Source organism: Pseudorasbora parva, chromosome 17, assembly GCF_024679245.1.
Source record: "Pseudorasbora parva isolate DD20220531a chromosome 17, ASM2467924v1, whole genome shotgun sequence".
NCBI lineage: Eukaryota > Metazoa > Chordata > Actinopteri > Cypriniformes > Gobionidae > Pseudorasbora > Pseudorasbora parva.
Window position 1 is genome coordinate 10,375,157 of NC_090188.1, and position 25,424 is coordinate 10,400,580.

The window sequence follows — 25,424 nt, forward strand, 5'->3', positions numbered from 1 at the left end:
TTTAATTAAATTACTTATTTAATAATCAAATATTACCTCTAATACAATGTCTCTAATGCCGCCTCTGATGAGCGTTATTTAGAATGAATGTGCTCTTCCTGGAACAACGCGCTGAACACAGCAACTAAAACCCAATGAATTCACAGCATTTATTACAATAGTCTTCTCATTAATGTTATGTAATATAATAGTCCCTATCATAGTTATTATTAGAAATGCATTGCTGTTTTAGCTGCACACGCTGAAGCTGAAGTGTTAAATGAACACAGAAGCTCTTGGCTAGCGTGCTATTTACCTCAAAGAAATGCATCCTATATGAGATTAATTAGATATATACAAAATAAATATAATATTACAAATTATGCAAATGCACACGTGAACTTGAACTTGAAGTTACTTGCTATTCAGAATACGTGACTCGTGGACGCGCTCTTCTTGGAGCAATGCGAATAAACTAAACAAAAATAACTCACAATGTTTTATTAAAATATTGCTCTCTTTATAATGTTGTGTAATATGACAGTCCCAATCACAGTCATTATTTGTTGTGCAGTGCTGTTTGAGCTGTGCGCTGAAGCTGAAGATGATCACTGGCACACTTTACTAGCGCTCTAATTCTTAACCAAATTTCATCCTATATGAGATAAATCAGATATAGATAAACCGACAAAATATAAACGCAATATTAACTTGCATTTGCACTAAACAAAAGGCTGTCAATGCAAATGCAAACTTATAGTCACAATGAAGGTGTAACTCCAGCTGTAAAATGGTCCCAAACATAACTGGCGCCCTCGCTTCATTTTTAACTTGTGTCTATTTCGAAGGTTGGGCAGAAAGCACATGGCCCTACAGCGATAATCAATATGTTTTATCGATCAAATGTATTCTCGACAAATAATCGATTCTCGATTAATTGTTAACATCCCTTAGCCTGACGTGGTCATACTCAATTCTAGTCAGAATGTGAGTCTAAAACTGCTCCATTGTGCTGTAATTATGGGGCGTGTTTTAACCGAACCAGGAAAGACCTCAATTGGATAGAGCTACAACCAATCAGAGCAACGAAGTGACGTCAACAGAGCTCAACTGCACAGTGTTGCCAAGTCCAATATTTTTCCGCGGGTTGTTTTCTATGTCACGGGTTGAAGCGACTATTATGTGATATATAGACCCATGAGTGCGAATTTTAGCAGGCAACCGTGCCAACCGTTCCCCGGAGAACCCCCCGAGAAGCTATCGTTTAGGGCTAGTAGTTGGTGGGTTTTGTTGTAAAAACTTAGCAACCCTGTCTGCACGCGCGCTGAAATCAGGCTGGAATACACAATCTTTGCCGGAGTTGTAAAAAAAAAATCTAATAATATAATGATACACAGAGTACTTACCCAACATGATCATCATTTCTGAGAGAAATTGTGATGGTGAAGGCATATACAAACAAGCTCTCCGTTTAGGATTCGAGTAAATATAATCCAAGCCCCTTTGATGACGTGCATGATTACGTTACTGTTTATCATCTGTCCGTCATCGTCTAAAGCCCGCCCTGATGATTTCATTGGTCCGAACAGTTGCTGTTCGGAGATCATTACTCCTCTATGGATCGAGGCCAGACCGAACTGCCCAACCTAAAAATGTTGTGGGCGGGGCTAAGTTCGACTGGCATCCAGGCTAAACATCCCTAGTAGTTGGCTTTTAACTTTTCGCTGTATTAAAGTTAAAGCTGTATTAAACATTTTTAAATATTATTTGTAATATTTATTGATATATGTATATTAATTATCCAGTTTTTTTTTCTATCCACAATTAATGCTAGCCGTATACCTTTTTTAATTCAGTTAATTTTTTTCTCAGTTTTTTCACAGACCTGCTTAAATAAAAGAAAAGTATATACATACTAAAGCCCTATTTGGACAGTAATTGTTTCTCGTGGGGTCGTGAGGTATTTTCATCATTTACAGGGGCTAGTCTGTGATTTTATTGCTGTCCAAGTCCAGAATGTCAGTGTTTTTCTCCCGACACCCATGTAAAAATTCCCATCCATGGTGGTTTAAGACAAACACAATGGCTGTGTGGTACTTTGATTGCCGTCCGAATCAATATCTCTGCGTTTTCAAAAAGAGATTGCTTCTAAATTCACTGTTTATATCCTTTTTGACCACTGCAGAGCACAGTATCGTTGCGCTCTGCTGTAATTTGGATGTATTTTAAAGATTTATCCTACACTTTTATTACTGATATGCTGGAAAGTATTTACAATAATAATCTTGTATTACCGCTCAAAAGAGAAAGAGAACAAAAACAAGCAAACATCCAAATCAGGAAACCATGTGATGTCAGCATTCTTCAAATCATGGTGTAATTTTTTGAACAAAATGTTTTTTTAATTTAATAAAAACGAAATAAAATAAAATAATGTTATGTAAATAAAATAATAAGGTGTTATATATTATCTGGTTTAAATTAATGTTCAACAATCTTAAAGTATTAGGATTGATTCTTTAACTTTGATTGCAAGCCATAACAAAGCATCTCTAGTGGTATTAAAAATGTCTAGCTAATATTTCTTGTTGTGCTTAAGGTGTTTTGTTGGCTCTCATATGAAATATCTTCAGTCCATTTCTGTCAGCAACTTCACATAAAGCACAGTGAGACTACAAGACAACATAGACAATGTGTGAGAGTGTAAGGCCCAGTCTGTCTGCTGAAGGAGCGGGGTTAGAGAGGGCCGCTTGTGTAGATGGCAACATGACTGATTTGAGTGGGCATTCAGGAAGCAGAACAGAAGGGTGTTTCCAGGAGGTGTTAATGAGACCCACACCCCAGAGATGCACACATTCACACAGCCACAAACACATTTGCATTATGTCTGTTGTCCTAAGTATAAATCTCTGATGTGTTTTGTCGTTCACTAAGAATAATATCGCTAGAACGTTCAGGTTTAACAAAAAAAGCAATAAGCAGAGGGGATTCAGATCAGGCTCTCTGGAGGGACTGGAGGAAATAATTGTTCAGTCAGTGCGAGAGAACACGCCTGTAACACTTACATCAGCTCTGACAGACAGGGCACAAACACACGGGGTAATTTAGGGAGCCTATGGTAAATGGCTGCCATCTCTTTAGGACTAAATGACAAAACTCTACCCATTAGTGCCACCCTAAAAGATGCCTGCACCAGAATGTGAGTGCTCTTAGCCTGGCAGTGGGAAAGAGAGTTGGGGCTGGTTTTGAAAGCATCTCTCTTGACTGTCTGTCAGATAGACGTTGGCTTGGCTAGATGGCTGGCTAATGGCAGAGTGTTTGCCTAATAGCCCCGCTGCTTATCACAGCCCCACCCATCCCACATCCTGAGACGCATGTAATGAGAGGATGATGAAGAGACCAGCTGTGAGTTCAGACACTGGAATATGCTTGGACTTTATACTCAATCTCAAGTCTGAAAATTTTTGAAATGTTACATAAGTGAAATGATTAAATTGAAGCAGAACATGTGTATGCTGTGTTCTGAATGAGACTGCACAAAGCCTCTTTGTGGTTATCCAACTTAGTCAGAGTTGATGCTTTGTTTCATTTTATGTGCATGAAAACAACATGGCTTTGAGGGACATAATTATATGTTCAATAGTATGTAATATGCAGAACCAACAGATTTTTGTCCACTGAATTTTTTTTGGAATGACACGTGACCAATCACGGAAAGTAGGGATACAAGTTAGTTCTGGGGCATTTTGAGTAATTCACATATTCTGAAAGTGTAGTCTCCAAGCGTATAATATTTATTTATTTATGATAATAATTATAGAAGTTGTGGCCATTTGAAGGTAGGCATTTTTAAAAAAAAACTCAAAAGGGAGAAAATGGCTTCTAAAGATTGTGCAGTTCTCACCTGTTCTCTCCTGCTCATTCATGCATCTCATTTAGATAAGCCACACCCCCTGTAATGCTCCCCCCTGTAAAGCTGCATGGTTGCATAGCCACGACAGACGTAATGCGAAAAATCGGGCCGCATAATATTAATAATAAAGGAGAATGTGCATTGTAAATGTCAGTAATTTATATATTTTTTTTACTTTCATAAAAATGATTTAGAGGCTGAAATATGTGAGTTTTATTTGTCAAAACTCTATTTGAACTTGTGCATTGTAGATAACATGTTGCAAGACACTCCTTTAACCCCTTGCGGAGAGGCTTGATGATCTCAACTAACAGATTCTGCAAAAAAGCAATTTCACATTCATAGTCATATTCACCGAAAGTTTCAATGAATAGTTTTCAATGGGTTCTTTGTCTTTCCACACCCAAAGTACCAGATCCGAACCAAGAAAAGTGGTTCTTAAGTAGCGCCAAAACATTGCTGGTCTAGAAGTAAGAACCGCTTGCGCCAGCGGCTGGGGATGAGGTTGCCGCGACCAACAAGATGAACACAAACTTGGGACTGCCATTTTTGAAATAGCAGCTAATCGAGCTTATAGCTGCTTGATTGTAATCTCTGTCTATACAAATTACAGAGAGATGCAGGAATGGGTTGGATTCGCTGTGTTTTGATGCCAATGTAGTCGTAAAGCCATGTGCATCAATAAACTTTAATTCATTTGTAATGCAACATTCACCAGGCTTGTTCGAGATGCATCGGCGCTGTGCAGGCCAATCACTGTATGACATCAAAGTTCAGCGAGAGCATACGACTCCTTACACTTTCGAATCGCTCATGCAGTATTTTGATATCATATGCTGATCGGTCTGCGCAGCACAGATGAATCTTGAATAAACCTGGTGTGTTTGTGTTTCCCGCTTTCTCACTAGCATTGCTGTGAAGGATGAGACGTATAAAGTGATGTAAGGCCTGGCTCTGTGGTGACTCTCTAGCCTGTGGAAAGCCAGACCGGTTCTTATAAGGCTCATCAGTCGAACTAACTCAGAACTGGCACTAGCACTGGCTCTGAACTAGCACCCAGTTCATTTTGGTAAAACAAAGGGGCATAAGCAGCAATCTTCCCCAGTTTCTCTTGAAGTTAATGCAGAATTGACTTAAACTGCAATTCATCGACTGGCTTCTAGAGACAGGCTTCAAAAGGGAGCAGAGTCTCATTGATGTTAAAATGCCCTACTTTACAGCAGGAAAAAAAACATTTGTTAAAGCCTGGAACAAATTGTGTTTTTGTCTATACAGCTAATTTTGCCCTTCATGACAACTCCGAAGGGTGTGATTTATTTTTTATAACTCTTCTGTTTAAATCATATTTAAGCCTTAAATTGCTGCATAATTAAGGGCATGGCCATTTGAGTGACGGGTGGATTGCCATTTGTCTGCTCTCTGTTAGTCATCACGTGGCGTGGCGACGGCCAACTTTACACTTGAAAAATGCTCTTCAGAAACCTAAGGTTGACGTCACCTACACAACTTCGATATTTTTTTACAGTCTATGTTTGCTTAAAGTTGTATTAATTGAACCAAACACTGTTATGGTGCTTTATCTTACAAATGGCTGATCTATCCATTCACCTCAAATTAAATACGATATCTTCCCTGACTGTGTTTATCTGAATCGGACCGTTTTTGCCTTTCAGATAGAGGAAGACACGTGGCAGAAGTATTATCTAGAGGGAGTGGCTAATGAAATGTACACCGAATACCTGTCCAGTGCCTTTGTGGGGCTTTCATTTCCTACAATTTGTGAGTAAGTATGCTTCTGCTCTAAAGCATTGGAGCTTTACGACACATTGTTAAAACACAGTAAGTATCCATTAAGGCTCTCATATATTATTGCCTTTTAATGAGCTGCAAATTGACTACAAACCTGAACTATCACGTGTCCTGCCATGATGTGATAACATTTTCAACAACAAACAATTTATCTCTCCACCCTGAATGTGAAACTGCTGCTTGACACAATTACAGATCACATTTGATGCTAAATGTACTATTATGTGGGACATGATTTTGAACGAATGGGATTTCATGGTGATAGACTGTTCTGATTGCAGTAGATCAACTTGAAATTCTTATGTCTTATGAATTTAAATAGCTTCTTCTGGTCACTAAATGTCTGTTCTCTTTTTTCAGGCTGTGCTATGTGAAGCTCAAGTTGTTGTTGATCGCTATTGAGTACAAGTCAGAGCAAAGGGAAAGCAGGTTTGTCCCCTTTTGGTTTTCAACTCCACAATGAATAATATACTGACCAAAGAGGGGCAATGCAGTTGTGTCCCTCATTGGTCTCACAGACCCTTTACAGTTCAGTTCTCTTATTTAACTGGCTGGAAATGATGTTGTAAGAAAAGGCTGTCAGGTTTTCATCATTAAACCTCTCTGCAAATGATCTAATCTGGTTTCAACCTGAAATCGCTCTCATTGAGACAGCAGCATGTTACGTTCTGTCACTGGAGGAAATTCGCCTCAGCTCGACTCTCACAGCATCACAGTTGCCAATCACTGTCTGTAAGAGTCACCGTGGAGCCAAAGAGCCATGACATCTGCTCAGACTCACTGTGCTGTATTGATGAGGGTTTACTCTCTGAGTAAAGAGCCTTCTATCAATAGCACTCCTGTGGCATTCTGTTAAGTGACCCATTGGAACTAATAACATGAAGTACTCTGTCTCAGTAACTTCGACTTTGCCAAATCCCACCACCCTTTCCTACATCCACAACCTGTGTTCCAATGTTTCTGTACACTGTAACTCTTACTAATACATTTTATGTACACAGTAAGTACTAATAATGAGTGTGGTTTAGAACACAAGATGGCCTGAAAACACACACACACACACACACACCCACACACAGCGCAAATACCAACCAGAAGATCTGGTACGGTTTGTTCTCTATTAACGAATGACATGCAGTAAAAAAACGTTTTTGGCAATATATGGGCGGTATGGCAATATGTTATGGGACACTAGAAATGTGTCTGTAAGCATTCTGCTTTTCCATTTATTCCACTGTAGATGGATATACTGAATTGGCTAGTACTACTTCACGTTATTTACACCCCACCAAGGATTCCATGGAGGAATGATAAATTAAGTGTTTAAAAAAGTGTAGGATTTGTATGGAAGAAGTTGAAATGATTTTTATAATGAAAGTTTTTAATAAGTGGTATTTGTTTAAATGAAGTTTAGTTGCAACATTTACTATGGAACTCAACTAATGTGCGGTCACAGGTATGTGACTGAATATTGTCCATCTGTTTGATAACAGCTTTAAAAGTGGTTAATCCAATCAGAATTTATAGTCGTAACCACAGTGCCTTGCGAAAGTATTCGGCCCCCTTGACCTTTTACCACATTTCAGGCTTCAAACACAAAGATATAAAACTGTAATTTTTTGTGAAGAATCCACAACAAGTGGGACACAATCATGAAGTGGAACGAAATTTATTGGATATTTCAAACTTTTTTAACAAATAAAAAACTGAAAAATTGGGCGTGCAAATTTATTCGGCCCCCTTAAGTTAATACTTTGTAGCGCCCCCTTTTGCTGCGATTACAGCTGTAAGTCGTTTGGGGTATGTCTCTATCCGTTTTGCACATCGAGAGACTGACATTTTTGCCCATTCCTCCTAGCAGAACAACTCGAGCTCAGTGGGGTTGGATGGAGAGCGTTTGTGAACAGCAGTTTTCAGTTCTTTCCAGAGATTCTCGATTGGTTTCAGGTCTGGACTTTGACTTGGCCATTCTAACACCTGGATATGTTTATTTTTGAACCATTCCATTGTAGATTTTGCTTTATGTTTTGGATCATTGTCTTGTTGGAAGACAAATCTCCGTCCCAGTCTCAGGTCTTTTGCAGACTCCATCAGGTTTTCGTCCAGAATGGTCCTGTATTTGGCTCCATCTATCTTCCCATCACTTTTAACCATCTTCCCTGTCCATGTTGAAGAAAAGCAGGCCCAAACCATGATGCTGCCACCACCATGTTTGACAGTGGGGATGGTGTGTTCAGGGTGATGAGCTGTGTTGCTTTTACGCCAAATATTACGTTTTGCATTGTTGCCAAAAAGTTCAATTTTGACCAGATATCATCTGAAAAGATATCATCTGACCAGAGCACCTTCTTCCACATGTTTGGTGCGTCTCCCAGGTGGCTTGTGGCAAACTTTTAACGACACTTTTTATGGATATCTTAAAGAAATGGCTTTCTTCTTGCCACTCTTCCATAAAGGCCAGATTTGTGCAGTATACGACTGACTGTTGTCCTATGGACAGAGTCTCCCACCTCAGCTGTAGATCTCTGCAGTTCATCCAGAGTGATCATGGGCCTCTCGGCTGCATCTCTGATCAGTCTTCTCCTTGTATGAGCTGAAAGTTTAGAGGAACGGCCAGGTCTTGGTAGATTTGCAGTGGTCTGATACTCCTTCCATTTCAATATTATCGCTTGCACAGTGCTCCTTGGGATGTTTAAAGCTTGGGAAATCTTTTTTTATTCAAATCCGGCTTTAAACTTCTCCACAACAGTATCTCGGACCTGCCTGGTGTGTTCCTTGTTCTTCATGATGCTCTCTGCGCTTTAAAGGGACCTCTGAGACTATCACAGTGCAGGTGCATTTATACGGAGACTTGATTACACACAGGTTGATTCTATTTATCATAGTAAATAGATAAATTAGTCATTAATTAGTCATTTAGGTCAACATTGGATCATTCAGAGATCCTCACTGAACTTCTGGAGAGAGTTTGTTGCACTGAAAGTAGAGGGGCTGAATAATTTTGCACGCCCAATTTTTCAGTTTTTGATTTGTTAAAAAAGTTTGAAATATCCAATAAATTTCATTCCACTTCATGATTGTGTCCCACTTGTTGTTGATTCTTCACTAAAAAAATTACAGTTTTATATCTTTGTTTGAATGTTGCAAAGTTCAAGGGGGGTGAATACTTTCGCAAGGTGTATACATATTGTAATATTAGTTTTAGAATTGTTACACTCAGGTGTTACAAAATAGAAATATATGTTTTACATTGATGTCAGACTTGTTAAAGGTCCCGTTCTTCACTTGTTTTCGAAGCTTTGATTTTGTTTACAGTGTGCCATGTAACATAAGTTCATGTTTCGCGTGTAAAAAAACACAGTGTTTTTCACACAATTTACTTATCTGTACACCGCAGTTTTCTCTGTCCTAAAAACGGCCTGATGATTTCCTTGTTCTATGAAGTCCCTCCTTCAGAAATACGTAATGAGTTCTGATGGGGCCAGCGCTTCCCATGTTGTTATTGGACAGCAGCTTAGCGCACTTTGCCCGGAAAGGTCCCGCCTCTTACCATAACGGGGAGATGCAAGTGCTGAATGCGCGCGCTCTTCTCCACGTGGGAGAGCAACAAGACCATGCCCCCTTTTTTGCGTGTTCTTGTGGGCGAAGTTGGCCAACAAACTGTTTTAGTGACGTCATTCCTGAGGGAAGTGCAGGGGTGTAGTCCAAACCGTCTGTTCGCTGTAGGCTTTGAAAGGGAACTTATGTTAAATAAAATATCTCCCTTAGCATTGAACTTTGAGATTTATGATTTTACAGGCATTATTTATGCTCTAACAGCAACATTTCACACTAACTAAAGTTTGAAAGATGGAATCGCGAAGAACGGGACCTTTAAAATGTTATGTATATCTGATCTTTTAGTTTGTTTTCCAGTTTAAAGTTAAAAAGACAAAATAATATTAAGTTTAATAGTATTTCTTTTGTAAAGTAATTCTCTGGATTATCCCAAAATAGGTATGATCCTATGGTTATTTAATATATAAACTTTTTTTTTCTTTGAATTTCCAGCATGAGTAACTATATTGTGATATAATGTTACCATGTAATAAAATTCTCACACTGTGAGACTCACACTGTGATATGAGTTTGCTTATACCGCCCACCAGTACAGTAGTTACAGAATTAACTTTTTTGTCTTAATACGCCTGCTAAAAATCTAAAACAGAAGCGTATTTTTCCCTGGGATCACATAAAAGTGGCACTCATGTCCAGTATTCTCCGTCCCAACACCGCATTTTTTTTTTGCATATTTTTTGTCACGCTGTGTGATACAGTTCACATAATTTGATTACTTTATAATGGATAACTGTTAAACTTTAGTTCATAACTTTGCCATGCCACACATCATGACAAAACGTTTAGAGGGCACAACATAATCCTTTAGTGTAACTCTTAATTTGGTGTTCTAGGCTGGTCTAAACTTAGAAGAGTACTTTGGGATTTAGACCATATTTTTCCCTTTGTAGGACAGAAGAGTGCACCAATGCGAAGTGTTTTTTTTTTTACTGGTGAAAGTGACTGTTTTGCCCTCTACTTTAGAGTCCTGATCTTAATGTGCAGATACAGATGACTGACACCTCGCCTCCTTTTTTCCCAGTCTATGTTTGATTTATAATGTTTTCTTGTTGTTTGCAGAAGCAGAAAGCGGTATGCCCTCTTCATTATCTCACCCCTCTACACTTTAGATCAACTGTGGGAGAAAAGCTTAAGGATATTGTACCACCTCCCTCTCAAAAATGGCCAAAATCTTTCACTATCTATTATATTGTGATTCTCTTTGTGCTTAATGCACTAACTTCTTTGCAGGCAGAGAGAGTAGTTGCTATTGTTCGATTCACTTGTTTCTTTGTCTGTGCTGTTCACATATCAACACAACGTTTATCCACTCCATGTTCATTCATCGCTGGTTTTTGTTCTCGATTTCCCCTCCTTTCCTTTCCCCCCGTTTGATTACTTCAGTTTTCATCAGCTGCAAATCATTTCTGCCCTTGTCTTTTTCAGCATTGTGCTGTCCATGCAAAACAGTACTTCATGTTTTTTCACTTATTTAATAATGCACAGAGAAAAGTGCTCTAATCAGAAAACATCTGTACTCGGTGCATTATATATCTAAAAATACTAGTGTTCGTCCATTAAGAACTGATGTGTCTCAATTATGGCAAGTTTTACATCTTCACACAGTTTTAAACACTAAACACTGATTGGTTATTAAAGGCCACACTATTCATGGCACCATCTTTGCCTTTTCTGTCATTACCACTCTAACACTGTATTGTATTTGTGTGTCGGAGCGAGTGTGATTTATATTTGTATGTGCGGATGAGATGTTGATTCTGTCGTGTGACTGAATGGTCGATCTGTTTGTCAAAGTTTGTCTAGAACTGACTTTCATCATGTCTCTAAATGCCTGTGCGTCTCTGAGTAGATGTTTATGAAGTGAGGTCACTTCCTGTCAGTTTGGTGTTCTATACAACAATCCAACTGCACAGAAGTTACTGCAACAGTTTGCATCTACGTGCCGCTGTGCGGTGGCTGCTCTCTTTTAGCTGTGCCCTTGGTTGTGACGCTCTTGGTAACAGCATGCCCGTACGCTCTGTCACGTGATGTGTGATGCTTGCTTTGTTACCCATAATATGAGGTTTGATCTGAGCGGAAGCCTCCATTCCCATGCAATCGATCGGTTATCGACCCATTGCATAAGGCTTCAGTCTGATTAAGTGTCAAATGTTGTGAAAATCTCAAATTTGGGGAGCAACGTGTGTGAATATGTCAGTGAATGAGTCCGTTTGTGTTCATCTTCTGAACAGCATGTCAAATGTGCTGCTTCTCACTAAGGGGGCTATTTAATCAGATGTAAAGCTCAGTGATAAATAACCCAGCACAATAATTTCAAGCAATACAGCAAGCTTTTAACATTTGCTTTAACTGACCAGCCAACATCCGCTTTATAATGGATTAAATCCCCCTCTTCCGGCCTTCATTTCCAATTAAGTGGTTATTTGACGAGCCCAGAGGAAAGGATTTTGATAGACTACATGTATCAAACAGTAAATAAGTATATGGATTTTTGAGAGCTAGTAATGCTGACCACCTTTTTGAATCTATGGAATAATGGGATGTCTGTCATATACCTTTCCCTTTCGTCTGGGCTCTCTGGCCTTGACGCTCTAGTCAGGCTGGGCATTTGTCAAGTGTTGCAGCCACTACTAAATTCATTGATAATCCCTAACAACTGGCAACCATTGATGGCTGTGTTGTGTCATCCTGTCTCTGTCTAATTAATGGGGAATGATACAGTGGTTCAGTAGTGGCTTTGTCTACACTGCTGAACCTCTACAGTTACAAACCAAATGCTCCCAAATATCTGGCAGAAGCTGACACTGGATTCATAAACAGCTAAATATTCTCGCCCACCAAGCTTATGTTTGACAGTGACTGGTATGTTTTCCCCACAATATGCTGGGATTGAACAACTGTTGGGGCAGAGGTTGCCTTAACCAAAAAAGTCCTGTCATTTACTTAATTTGATTCAGAATGCTTTGTCATTTTTACATAAAAAACTATCAACTCCCATTTTACAGTTTCCATCTTTACATGTTTTGAATTGATTATTTTTTAACCATAATTGACCAATTTAATCTTATATATTATTATTTTTTTATTTATTTTTAGTTTCTATATCTGTTTATCCATATTACATTATTTCTGAAGGATCATGTTCAGGGCTTGACATTTAACTTTTTTGCTCGCCAGCCTTGGGAAATTAGTTTGTTAGCTATGGGTAAATAACCACTGTACACACCCAAAGTCTACATGAAATGTTTAAAATTGGCATATTTAGCTCTGAGAAATGTCATGTGTAATACCCCATAATTTATATAGAGAAACACTAACAGTTGCTTGTCCAAAAAATAGATAAGAAAAGTAAGTAAATATTTATTCTCAAGCAATATCCTCATCGGTGGTTATCTGCTATGACATATTTAAATCTTGCAGATTTTTTTGTATGAGCCCATACAGTAGGCTTATACCAATATTGTGTGTAACTTAAGAGACAGTCCCTAAATTCACAAATATTGAACATCCAACGTCAAGCCAACTTTATGCTAGTCTCATCAGATGAACTATGGATCTGCTGTGATCTTGTTTGAAACTATTTTTGCTGCTGAAATAACATGACTAAAATGCATACTTGATCCATCTTAACTGAAAATATCTTGCACTGACATATCTTAAAATATCCTACTGTCATTGTTTTGTCTCTAGATGAACACCAGTAAGGTTTTTTATTTCTTTCTCTAAGGCAGATTCCTAAAAGCTACTTAAATGTCCCAATTCAACTAAGGCCTAATCCTGGTGTAATCTAAACCCTGTGTGTGAAATCAAGCCTATAGGCTGTTTTACCTGGTTTTCTGAAGATCAACTATTCCAATAATCATAATGGCTATAGCAAGATAATATTACATACAGTATGTCTGCTATATATAATTATTAGTAAAGTTAAAAATATTAAATGACAGAAACTTTACAGTCCATCTGAGTGACAATGATAATTGTGCAGCCTCTGCCTCAATGCTTATTTTTTTAATGATTTAGTCACACAACATTAAAAGTAAAAATAATAACCATGAGCTGAAGCTTCAAATGTTAAGATATTAGAATGTCTTTAACACATTAGCAACCTTAAGTAAAACAGCATGGCATGTATTGGCTTAGTTGCGTTACCACAGATTCAGAGACCCAGGATGCATCCTGAACTCTTGGTGGGCTGGTCATTCCCTTGCTTTCCACTGCACTGAAGCAGGAATCAAATTGCACTGCTGTGTGACGATAGACCTCACACTGTGTTTCTGAAGGCCGTCAACCAGAACACCTAGATTGTTACCACCCCAATTTTAATTCTTTCTTTTATCTCATCACCCAGACAATTCAATCTAAAACCATCATGAGAAAAGAATTAAAATGGGCAAGTCATGCTGTTGTGTACTGTAATGTATTTGTGTGAAACCAAGTGGCCTTAGCAATATTTCTTGAATAGGTCCCTTTCCCTGCAGCTTTTTTGACAAAAGTACAATTCCAAAATTTGAGGCAATATATGCATGTTTTTCTCATCAGGTCCAAAAACGTGTACCATTCCTCTTGATTAGAGTGTTTAAATGTGCAAGATTGATTTTCTTCATGTTAATGAGAATGACCCTCTTTCTGACTGAACAGTATTCTCATCAATCCCGGAAATCACGTTAAGATGCAAGAGGGGACATTGGGATTCTTTATCGCCAGTGACGCTAAAGAGGTGAAAAGGTAAACATGTCTCCAATCCATCAGAAATGAATTTTGAAATACAAACGAAAACTGAAAAGTAAAGGACAATGGGCAATTTGAAGCAAAATGTTCAATTCTTTACTTTCTCTTCAGAGCATTTTTCTACTGCAAAGCATGTCATGATGACATCACAGATCCCAAAAGGATTAAAAAGTGTGGCTGCAAGAGAAGTAAGTACACCTGACCCTCACACCCTCCCTTCCTCGCTCCTATCGAGCCCAGTCAGAACGGAAAGTGTCCGCCGACTCTTTTAGGGCACTGCTACGTTGTGTAACAGTAACACAAGCTATTGCCTAGCTATTGTTGTTTCTCTTGTATTTTAGCTTCTTTTTTGGAAAGTTAAAATTTTTAAGATTCTATTACATATTGTAAACAAAAAAGGCTTGTGTCAGTTTCACTCTTTAAAAGACAAAAAACACTTGCAAGGCAGCAAAATAATTCTGTTAAAAAAGTTCAGATTTTAGGCTTTGATTCTGCTACCCTTCTCCCATTTAGGATAGTACATTTTAAATCAGATGTGCGCTTCATAATTTCAGTATTTTTTGCCTACTTGTTGATTACTGTACATAGTACTCATTTGCTAGCCACTATGCAGCTATTAATGTTAACTTTTGACCACCATTCAGTCAATAAGATTTTAGAAAAAAAAACCTTTTATTTGTAAAGGACACATTCAATTGATCAAAAGTGACAGTAAAGACTTTTGCATTGTTAAAAAAAATCAATTTAAAATGAATGCTGTTCTTTTAAACAAAGAATCATGAAAAAATATATATTCCACAAAAATATTTTCAGCATTGATAATTAAAAAAAGTTTGTTGAGAAATGAGAGCTGGAAAGTCAGCTTTGCCATCACAAGAATAATAATAATAAAAAAAGTTATTTTAAATTGTATTAATATTTTATAATATTTCTGCTTTTAAAGTATTTTTATGAAATAAGTGTAGCCTTGTTGAGCATAAGAGACTTTTCAGAAATCTTTGAACAATAGTATACAAAGAAAATGGCACATTCCTTTTATTGTGAAAACATTTGTCACGTATAACTACAATTATCTACAAAACACATTGCTCCCCCTTGCAACCACTTTAAAAATACAAACAATACTAAAATGAACTGTAGAAACTAGTGGCCATCAAAAATAGACTACCTTCAGATGAGAGGCTTAGAAATAGAGGGGAAAAGATGACAAGGTGAAAGAGTGAGACTCTTGAGAAAAGCCAGTCATCAGCATTCTAATGGTGAAGAGAGATACAGATGTAGAGAGGGAATGACATGATTAGCAGGGCTGAAGAGAGAGGCTGTCAGCTCACGGTGGCATCAGTGGGAGAGAGCAGAGGTAATGACTCCAGTCAGGTGGAAAAACAAAAGGCAAGAGCAGCTTGGCCCACCCTCGCCAGACACACAGAAAACACACTCCTGGCCCAGGATCATTTTACCAATCATATCCACCCTGTTTACCCAGAACGCCCAACGCAACTGCCATTTGGACGTGCCACTGTCATGTCCCACTGCCTCAGCCTGGCAAAAACACTTTCTGACAGGAAGTCAGTGAAGTAGAAGAGAGATTAATAGCTCAGAGTGTAGTCCACTGTCAGAGCAGCTCCTGCAGACATTTACATCATTTGATAGAACTGTATTTCCTTAAACATCCTCTTAATTATATATAGACGTTGCAGCACTTAAATGTTTGTTGTCATTTGCTAACGTGGACTTGGAAGCAATATTTATGTTAAGTAGAGCATACATTAACATTAATATTCAAGTGATGCATTGTTATTACATGACTTACATAAGCATTTGTCTAAACCAGTTAGCCACAAGATGAATAATTCAGCTTCATTCCCAGTGACCTTTCACTGTGCACTTTTAAACAGCTGCCTTAACTGCAGATCCTTGTTTATTTATGCGTTGTTTACATTCATTCAATTATTTAAAACGATATATGAATTTTCAGAGTATGTTTGATTACTCATGCAATACCTATTTTTATTATATTTTTTGAAAGTGCACAGACAAGGCTGCATTCATTTGATCAAAAATACTGTCAGATATTATTACAATTTAAAATAAGTTTTCTATTTATTCCTGTGAGGGCAAAGCTGAATTTTCAGCATCATTACTCCGGTCTTCAGTGTTCCATGATCCTTCAGAAATTATTCTAATGTGCTGCTAAGAAATACATTTCTTATTGTGTACTGCTTAATATTTTTATGGAAATCATGATACAGTTTTTTTCAGGATTCTTTAATAATGAAAACAAAATACAAAAGATCAGCATTTATTTAAAATATAAATATATTGTAACATTATAAATGTTTTTGCTGTCTCTTTTGATCAATTGTATGCTTCCTTCCTGAACAAAAGTATTATAACATTATTATAAAAATTACTGACTCCAAACTTTGTCACGATAGTGTAAGTTTGAGCTAAACGTTTTTATTACTTTATTCTCTTTTGTTCTCTTCCCAATCATATGTTTTTGATGATATGCACCCTTTCAAAACTTAATTTCACCTGAGAAGAGGTCAACAGCCTCACATTAAGGGAGATGAGGTTTCCATTGCTGTAATGGAAGTTTGGCCCTGTCCCAAATGGCACACTTCATGTGCACTTTCGGTCTTGCGGACTTACAATGGCTGCTGTGTGCGCGTGTCCGTTAAATCCACAAGACCGTAGGGTGTCCTATTCGTCATTTAAGCTTAATCAAGGGTGCTCATGAGCGCCCCCTTTGCGGCTGCTATGTGCCCTCGATGCGCACTTCAGCTGAGCCCGCAAGTTCGCGAGCTACGCAGAGGACTTCTACCTGGCAGTCAATGCAGCATTACGTCGTGAAAGTGCGGACTCAGAGGAAGACCGTGAGGGTTTAGGGTGCCATTTTGGACAGGGCCTATGTGTTCTTTTATTTGACCCTCTTTATGATCATTGACATACTTTTTGATGTATTTCCTTCCTTGCTGCCTTGGAATACCGCCTCTTTATTTAAACCTCTCACTGATAGTGACATATTGTGAGTAAAAACGGGTTTCCTGTGGCCCAGAGTACATTCTGACTGTCTCACTCTGATAATAGTTCTATATATATCTCTATATATATGTTGCATGTGTCAGTCTAGCTGCTGCATCCCTCCTACGCCTCTCATCTCTCCACTGTCCTCAGCCCAAAACAGTAATACAGCAGAATTTACTGGCCTGAAAATTACCCTGTCCTGACCCTACAAACCAGTCTCTAATAAGAGAGAAGAATAAGTTCTTGACCAAAAACAGTTCCTTCCAAAGATTCATTTCAGAGGTTGTTTGACTCTCCTGAAACTCAACGTAACCCGTCATGACAATCTAAAAAGTCAAACAAGCCGATTGATTTTGCTACTATTAGTCATGGACCTCACCAGTGCCAAGGGGGGTGGTTGAGTCCACTCGAATTCGTCCCCTCGCTGTCAAAGGCAATTTCGCATGCTGCTGTATTTTCAGAGAGCAGAAAGAGTTCTGTGGGAAGTTCTTCAAATTCTTAGACTTAACGAGCATCGTCTCCAAAACACAATCAAAACAATCTGGTCTCCCTCTTGCCTACAGCCTCCCCTTTGTCTCCACCGTCAAGCCCCTGCCCAGCTTCTCTACACGACACAAGAACCTTCGGTAGAATTGAAATCTTCAGAATTTCAATTGTTTTCAGTAGTTAGGCACTTTCTCACTGCCCTCACTAATAGGTGCATCTCTCAACATTAGGCTCATGGAGGTGTTGACCTAGCTGCTGTACACAATGCTGGCCACTAGATGCCACTGTAGTTCTACAAATGAGAACGGAACAGAATGGGAACACTGAGGTCCTCATAAACCTATTTAGCAAGATTGCTTTCAGCCAATGTGCTCTGTAGGGTCTTCTCACTTGTCACCTAGGTTTCTTTATGTAGGTCTTCCCAAGGAGCCAGGGTGTTGTTCGCTTTATATCGGTACGGATAGAGGTGTGTTTGTTTTCAGTATTTTAAGAACATATTGTAAGGCTTCACCGTATCTAATATCATTCTAAATGACCATATAATTTATATGACCTTATTATAATTCCTTCAGATATATTCCTTTCCATTTAGTATTTTAACACATGACAGCCTGCTTTGAATTATGGGACGTTGTAGGCTAAAGGAAAGACGATAGGGGTGCTGAGAGCATTCTTGCTAAATCGGGTTGTTCTGTTAAGAGGCTTCAGTAATTAGGCTCTCTGTGTAGTCGTGTTCAGTCACTCACATCATCATGTTGTCTTGTCTCTTCCGCCCTCCATGTCTCACTGACTAACATAACCACATACTATGTGCTCCGATGAATGTCAAGCCTCAAACTCTGAAGTGATAGATTTCAGCATGAAATTAAGTAGAAACCCCGCTGCTGCATGTTTCCGCATTGCCTTAATCTGTTTCAGCCCCGTAAACAGTCGACCGGGCTGCCGTTTCAAGAGATACGACCGCGGTCGCCTCCCACTTGCATGCCTGTTCTCCTTAATTTCAGCCATTCTGCATGGTTCTATAAGAATAACAGTCCCTGAGGTTATGGCTTTAAAGGCCAAGTCATTTACCATATTATCTCTCCTGCATTCAACTGAAATTGCCCTCTTAATTCGGGCTTATAACCTCAGATGGAAGTCAAAAGCAGGCTTTTCCCTGTGGATTGTTTGCTCTTTTGAGGGTGCCAGACTTGATTACGGTCCGTTAGCGAGGTGGCACCGGGAGAATGTGTACCAGGGACTGTTTTTAGTCCGATTCACAGCAATCAAATGCTGCTATAGTCTCTCACCACAGCTCCTTTGACAGCTCAAAAAAAAATGCATACACACATACATACACTACATGTAATGTATGTTTGAATAAAATGCGCAATGCATGCGAATGCATCTTCTAATCGTGGAATGGAGAAGTAGCCTGTTGGCATGTTTACCATATGAACCTCCCAACCGATCCCTGATTCATTGAGTCCAGTGGTGAACAGAGTTTGACGAACAGAATAGGGCACCCACGTTAGAGCCTGTAGCACGTTGTGATGCCGATAACCTGCTGCTGCATGATGGGATACAGGTACGTGATCCTCTCCTTTAGATACAGAGGATGTTATCCAAAGAGGTTTTGCTGCTGAACACATTCACCCATTCCTCTCTGCCTGAATGTCCCTTGCCCCAACCTCTGATCATAATGTCATATCTGACCTTTTAACCTTTTATGACATGATCAGTCTTAGGGCACGGCTTGACCCCAATGAGACTACTGCTTCCTGCCTTAACAAGCCCTCTATTAGATGTTTTCAAAGTCTGATTTGGCATTAACCGTCAAATTTGGATCGAACTTCACATGTGCAGTGGGAACACAATCGGAAGCTTATCCGAAGCGCATTTTTCCAAGCGGGAGCGCAGTGGTCCATCTGTGGGTCAAACCTGTCATTGCACTTTTTGTTCCTGTTTGAAAAAGTTTCCTTCAGACTTCCCTGGTTGAAAAACTCTTTTGATCCTTGCCATTAACCTGCTGCTTTCCTCTCCTCTCATCCAACACATGACTGTAGCCAAGATGTCCGTCTACAAGCGAATGAAACTGGCATGTTGTTTTGATTGCGGGCGCTCTGAGCGCGACTGCTCGTGCATGACAGGCAGTGTACATAGTAACATGGACAGTCTTCAGAGGGCCTTCCCACTTTCTTCTGTCTCTGTTCATGATTGCTCAACCAGTTTACGTGCCTGTAAGTTCGATCGCCAAACCACATGCCGTTCGATGTCCGTGACCTGTGAGCGTGAGTGTGCGTGTCTGTGCCGTGTTTCATATGCTGTGTTTTACGTCTGTTTCGTTCCTCCATTATTTCCGTATCTGTGGCTTATTGGATGGTACACTAGTACATATTCTTTTTCGTTTGGTGAATTGGTGGTAGTTGAAGTGACGTGGCTTCTCTGTGTTAGTACTGCAGTAGGTGCAGTAGAACTGTTTTGGCGCATGCTGTGTTAGTGGAGCACTTGTGCGGTGCTGGTGACATTTTTGCAGTCACTGTTTTGGTGTTTACACTTTCACATGGCAGGTGTACATGTATCTGTTAAATTAACTATATGATGTGCTTTTAATCAAATCCAGGGGCTAATTGTGTACATTAACACTGATGATGTTCTGATAATATTTTCTTATTCATTTGACTTTTGAAGACCCTTCTTCAGGTTAGGAAACATACAAACAAATGTCTAACTGTTTTTCCCCCACAGGTTCAAACACTGGGTACCCACATCTTTTGATCTTTGAATTTTGAATATGTTCGGTTTTTACATGTCCTGTTTAAAATATTAGAAACAAGCAAATGTAACTCACATGTCCATCTCACTGGTCAAGATCCCTTTTGACTATATTTGTTAATTGAGAAAATTGGAAGGATATCAGTAAATGAAAAACAGTCAGAACTATTTATGTCTGTTATATATTAAAATCATCTTTAATTCACATGCCAAACACTAGATTGAGATTTGAAAGGGATCTTTAGTGAGATTCTTCTGTTCATAAAGAGTAAGTATATGCTGGCAATGTCTTTTCTGCTATTCTTGGACAATCATGTTTTACAACCGCAAGCCATTAATGCCTCCACCATTTCCACTGGCTGAAATAAAACCTCTTCCTTTAGTAAAGTCCACATTTAGGTGCAATTGAAAAAACACGTCAAACTCTCCCCCTTTCCACAGGATCTGATCCTCCTCGATGATTTTCTCTTAGCCAGCAATCAGGGGAGAAAAAGTCAATGTGCTTTATTTAATGCCTTGTATACCACAGTGGGACTGTCAGGCTCAATGGGAAAGTTAAAAAGAGATCTCCTGACAGGAACTCAATTGAGATGGCGGTGACTCAGGCTATTGGATGAGGTCAGATGACTGAAGCAGTTAGTTGTGTAAAGGACAGCGCTGAACAGGGGTCTTCTCATTAAGCCTTAGCAGATGTGAAATACTAAAGCGTCTGTCAATTAGGAATGGCAGCGGTGCGACCTACTATAAAAGCAGGGGTCAGTTCAGGCGATCGCATTTCCTCTACAACTGCCTTCCGACTGTTCGCCACATCAGCTTAGATTAGCATCAAACGCTATGATGAGGTTGACTTTGTGTCTTGTATTTTGCTCTATGGTGATATCCCTGGATACCAGTTACTGGTCATTACATAGTTACTGATCTCTTCATGTAGCGTCATCCTTCATTGGTTTCACTGCTGCCGTTTTCTTTCTGAATTGAGTACGTTTTCGCCAAGGCTGACAGCTAATGCCAGCTGCGGCTTTGTTTGACTCTTTCCCATCGGTCCTGCCTCAAATCTAGCATTACATCTCAATGATGAGGAATTCACTGAGTTCCTCCATCTGACTTTGATTTTGCTCAGTCATTTTCTGATATAATTCTTTGAGCGTATCCTCGTGTTATTTAAAAGTTTCATTTAATTGTGTTATTTATTATTAAATTAATGATTTTTAAAATATAAGAAATAAATACAATATCATACTGTATATATATATATATATATATATATATATATATATATATATATATATATATATATATATATATATATATATATATATATATATATAATATGTATGCCTTGTATACCTTGTAAACACACACACACACACACACACACACACACACACACACACACACACATATATATATATATATATATATATATATGTGTGTGTGTGTGTGTGTGTGTTTACAAGGTATACAAGGCATATATATATATATATATATATATATATATATATACAAGGCATATATATATATATATATATATATATATATACAAGGCATATATATATATATATATATATATATATATATATATATATATATATATATATATATACAAGGCATATATATATATATATATATATATATATATATATATATATATATATATATATATATATATATATATATATATATATATATATATATATACACATTTGTTTTGATCACAAGCCATAGCTTACGAAGCTTCCTCAGTGACAACAACTACCATTTGCATTTCTATTTTACACCAGTTTTCCTAAAGATTAAGATTTTGTTCTTTTAAGAATGTGGGGCTGAAGTGCTACCTTTTATTTTTCTACATTTATTCATAAATTACATTCACAACCTGAATGGAAAAATAGCTACTGGCACTCGCCACTTGACGTGTTCCCATACACCAAATGGGTCAGGAAGCATAAACATCACCAAATCCCTGCACTAAGCATGATATGGTGGTTTTATACCTGCCCAGTATAGTAGCTCAGTTATTACTGAAATAAATACTACTCCCCTGGATGTAATAATTTAGCCGAATGCATGAAACACGTGACAGTAAATGCACTCTGTCTTACAGAAGTAATGTTCCCTGATGGGCACTTTCTCAAACAGCCCTCATACACTTTTTGTTCTGATTCTGTGCATGCATCACGCTGGATGGTAATGCTCCTTTCTTCCAAAGGCAGACAAAGAGTTATTAGTATGAAAATGAGATGTGTGGACTCTTTTGGCTGCAGTCAAAGCCCAGAGAGTCATTGGCAAGGACTAGGGAGCAATGGAACACTCATTATAGCTCTAGTGCACTGCACACTATTAAGAAGAGTTTGTTATCTCTCCAAGTGCAGGCTTTAGGGAGCAAATATACTGTACAAGTGAGTTAGCTGCCTCCGCTCTAAGTTACAGTGACAATAACAGTCCCTCCGCTCCACCTGCCGAGACTTATCCCCTCATTACATGAGCTTTAAAGACTCTCAAGGTGCTCAGCATTGCAAAGGGTATTAATTCCTGGTTTGAACTTATGAGCCTTCAAAAGGAAGTTTCCAGCAGGGCAATCCTAGACATGCCTGTTTTGTAAACAACAATCGCCTGGCATACTGAGAGGGAAAGGGAGAGAGGTCGCTGCTTTTTTAAAGTCTTCAGGGCATTTTTTCCCTCTCCTTTCTCCTCTTCTTCTCTTGCCTGCTCTGGTTGGTTATGGAGTTTGCAGAGGATGTGCCGAGCGTGGCAGGGCGGGGCGGCGCGGCACAGCCCAGAGAGTGGATCTTGTCCGCTCCTTGCAGGGTGGAACTCAGCACCGTCGGCTCTTATGCAGCCTGACATGAAAATTATGTTTGCATTTTCATTTCCCCAGCTCAGCTGGTGTGTCATTAAACTCAACCTGACAGTTCCTTACCACCAGGCAGGAGCAGGGCCGGTCATCCCCTCCGCCGTGTAGGACAGATGCTAGCCAAAGAGTCGGCCGACTCTTCCTGCGCCCGCAGATCGCAAGCGACATATGCCAGGACCGGCGCGGGGCCCCTGCTTGAGCGCTTGTGTCACCGCCCCGCCCTGGGCTTGCGCTGTGACCTTTATGGCATCAGATTCAGTACTTGTAACGAAAGATGAGACTTTGAAAATGGGGATGAAGATGGGGGCTGCAGTATAGAACAAACTACATGCATCTGAACACATCCCTCATTATGATTGACTGCAAGATAAACACTGAAACTCACGGTTTCATATGCAACGTAAAATTTTGCATACAATTTACTTTTTATTACACTTTCCTGGTCTGTTTTTTTAATGATGCAGCATGTTTTAAGGGACAGTCATATTGCACTTTTCATTCCAATGACTTCCATTCAAAAGACTTCCATTCAAACAAATACGAAATCTATCAGACTGGAAATGCCTCTTGGCTAAATTAAAAGAGCAATATTTTTGCAGTAAAGTTGAGTAGATTGTATATGTTTTACATTTTGAGTGTATTACTATTTGTTATATGTTGAATTCATGTTTTTAAAAAAAGATGCTGCAGAGCGTGATATCACATCACGACACGAAATTTCATATGATCAAAGTTTTGCTTAGTTTGGCTTCATAATATTAAATCAAATCGGCCGGATCTTCCTCTGAAATGCATTTCCTTTTCTGGGTTATGTCATTTAGGGTGCTTTCACACTAGCACTTTTGGTGCACACCAAGTTCGGTTCGCTTGGATGATGTGAATGCTGTTTTCCGACCTCGGAGGCGTACCAAATAGGGTACAGTTCATGTGAAATTGCTGCTGATATGAACACAATTGTACTAAATCACTGCAGTGAACAGGTTTTATGATTTATAATTCAATAAAACCAAAGGTTCAGAAATCAAAATATAAAAGTGAGGGGAGTAATCAGTAATGCTATGCATTTTGCTGGCGTCTCCTGCATCTTCACTACCATGCTACGGGTAAAAAGATTACAATTATGCAAACGCACCGTGGTTTGGACCCAAAAATATAATGTGAACACAATCCAGCGGGTGCAGGGTAGGGGGAGCAATCGAGCTCTGGTTCAGACCAGGCAATAAAAGTAAGTGTGAAAACACCCTTAGGCTTTACAGGCTATTGGATAATGTTAACCCACCTACCTACACACACTTTTTAAATATTCAATTGAAAATGTAATTGTAAATATTTATTAAAATATTTGTTTATTACTGAGATATTTTAAAATATATATATTATTACATTACAATACTGTCATATTAGTTCATTTAAAAATATATTACAAATATTTTTTTAAATACAAAACATTACTGGAAAAATGGCAAGTCATGTATTCAACACATCAATTCATATTCACTTTAATGACTTTTTGACACAAATTTGTGGCATACAGCATCTTGATTCTCACAGTATGTTATGCCTACAGTTTGACGTTCATCTGCAGTTGACAAGATAGTAATTACTGATCAAAAATGATCAGCTGGCAGTGTTTAATTTTTACAGAAGCAATTATGCGATGGGAAACATCTGTAATTTGTTGTTTTAACTATTTGGTAAAGCCTCAAGATTGCTAACATCTGTTTGATCGGTTTCACTGGTTTTCATCAAATTGAGTGTCGAGGATAAAATGATGACTTATCAAAGCATTCTCTTTTCCCCAGCCAAATTCCAAATACCATAATGATCCTTGTGAGGTTGTTCGGATTTGGGCAGTATGTTCGTCATCGGTCTTGGGACGAGAATCCAACTATTGACTCTTAAAATGGATCCGTGATGTGGAAACACTGAACAAGCAGCTTGTTTTTCATCTCTTCGTTTAAGTCCAGTCCTTCCACCAATCATTTCTTTTGTTTTTTGTTTCTTTAATCATCTCCTGCTTATATGATTATCTTCTTCATCCTTTTTGCCTCTAACTGCTGTTAACTTGACTTTTCTTCCTTTCTGTCCTTGTGTAAGTGTGATGCACTGTCTTTCTGCTGTCTATCTCACACTCATTCTCTCTCTTTTCCTTTTTGTATCCTCACATTGGTCTCTGCGTTCCCCTCAGCCAAATATAAGTTTAACGGATATGTCAGATCACGTAAGTGTACTTCTCTGTTTTCCTCATTCCCCCAT

General features: G+C 38.7%; 1 protein-coding gene across 25 annotated transcripts in view; it reads left to right on the plus strand.

Moving 5' to 3' along the window:
• Positions 1-25,424, plus strand: part of kcnma1a (potassium large conductance calcium-activated channel, subfamily M, alpha member 1a) — a 235,492-nt gene that overhangs the window by 175,426 nt on the left and 34,642 nt on the right. For 4 of the 25 annotated variants that reach the window (XM_067422357.1, XM_067422366.1, XM_067422361.1 and 1 more), the window contains exons 15-21: positions 5,566-5,675; positions 6,062-6,130; positions 10,379-10,390; positions 13,958-14,044; positions 14,159-14,235; positions 17,067-17,075; positions 19,606-19,779. In XM_067422357.1, coding sequence (XP_067278458.1) covers positions 5,566-5,675; positions 6,062-6,130; positions 10,379-10,390; positions 13,958-14,044; positions 14,159-14,235; positions 17,067-17,075; positions 19,606-19,779 — 538 coding nt within the window. Of the gene's footprint in view, positions 1-5,565; positions 5,676-6,061; positions 6,131-10,378; positions 10,391-13,957; positions 14,045-14,158; positions 14,236-17,066; positions 17,076-19,605; positions 19,780-25,356; positions 25,390-25,424 lie in introns of all 25 variants that reach the window. The other 21 variants (XM_067422368.1, XM_067422380.1, XM_067422377.1 and 18 more) reach the window with 8 other exon arrangements.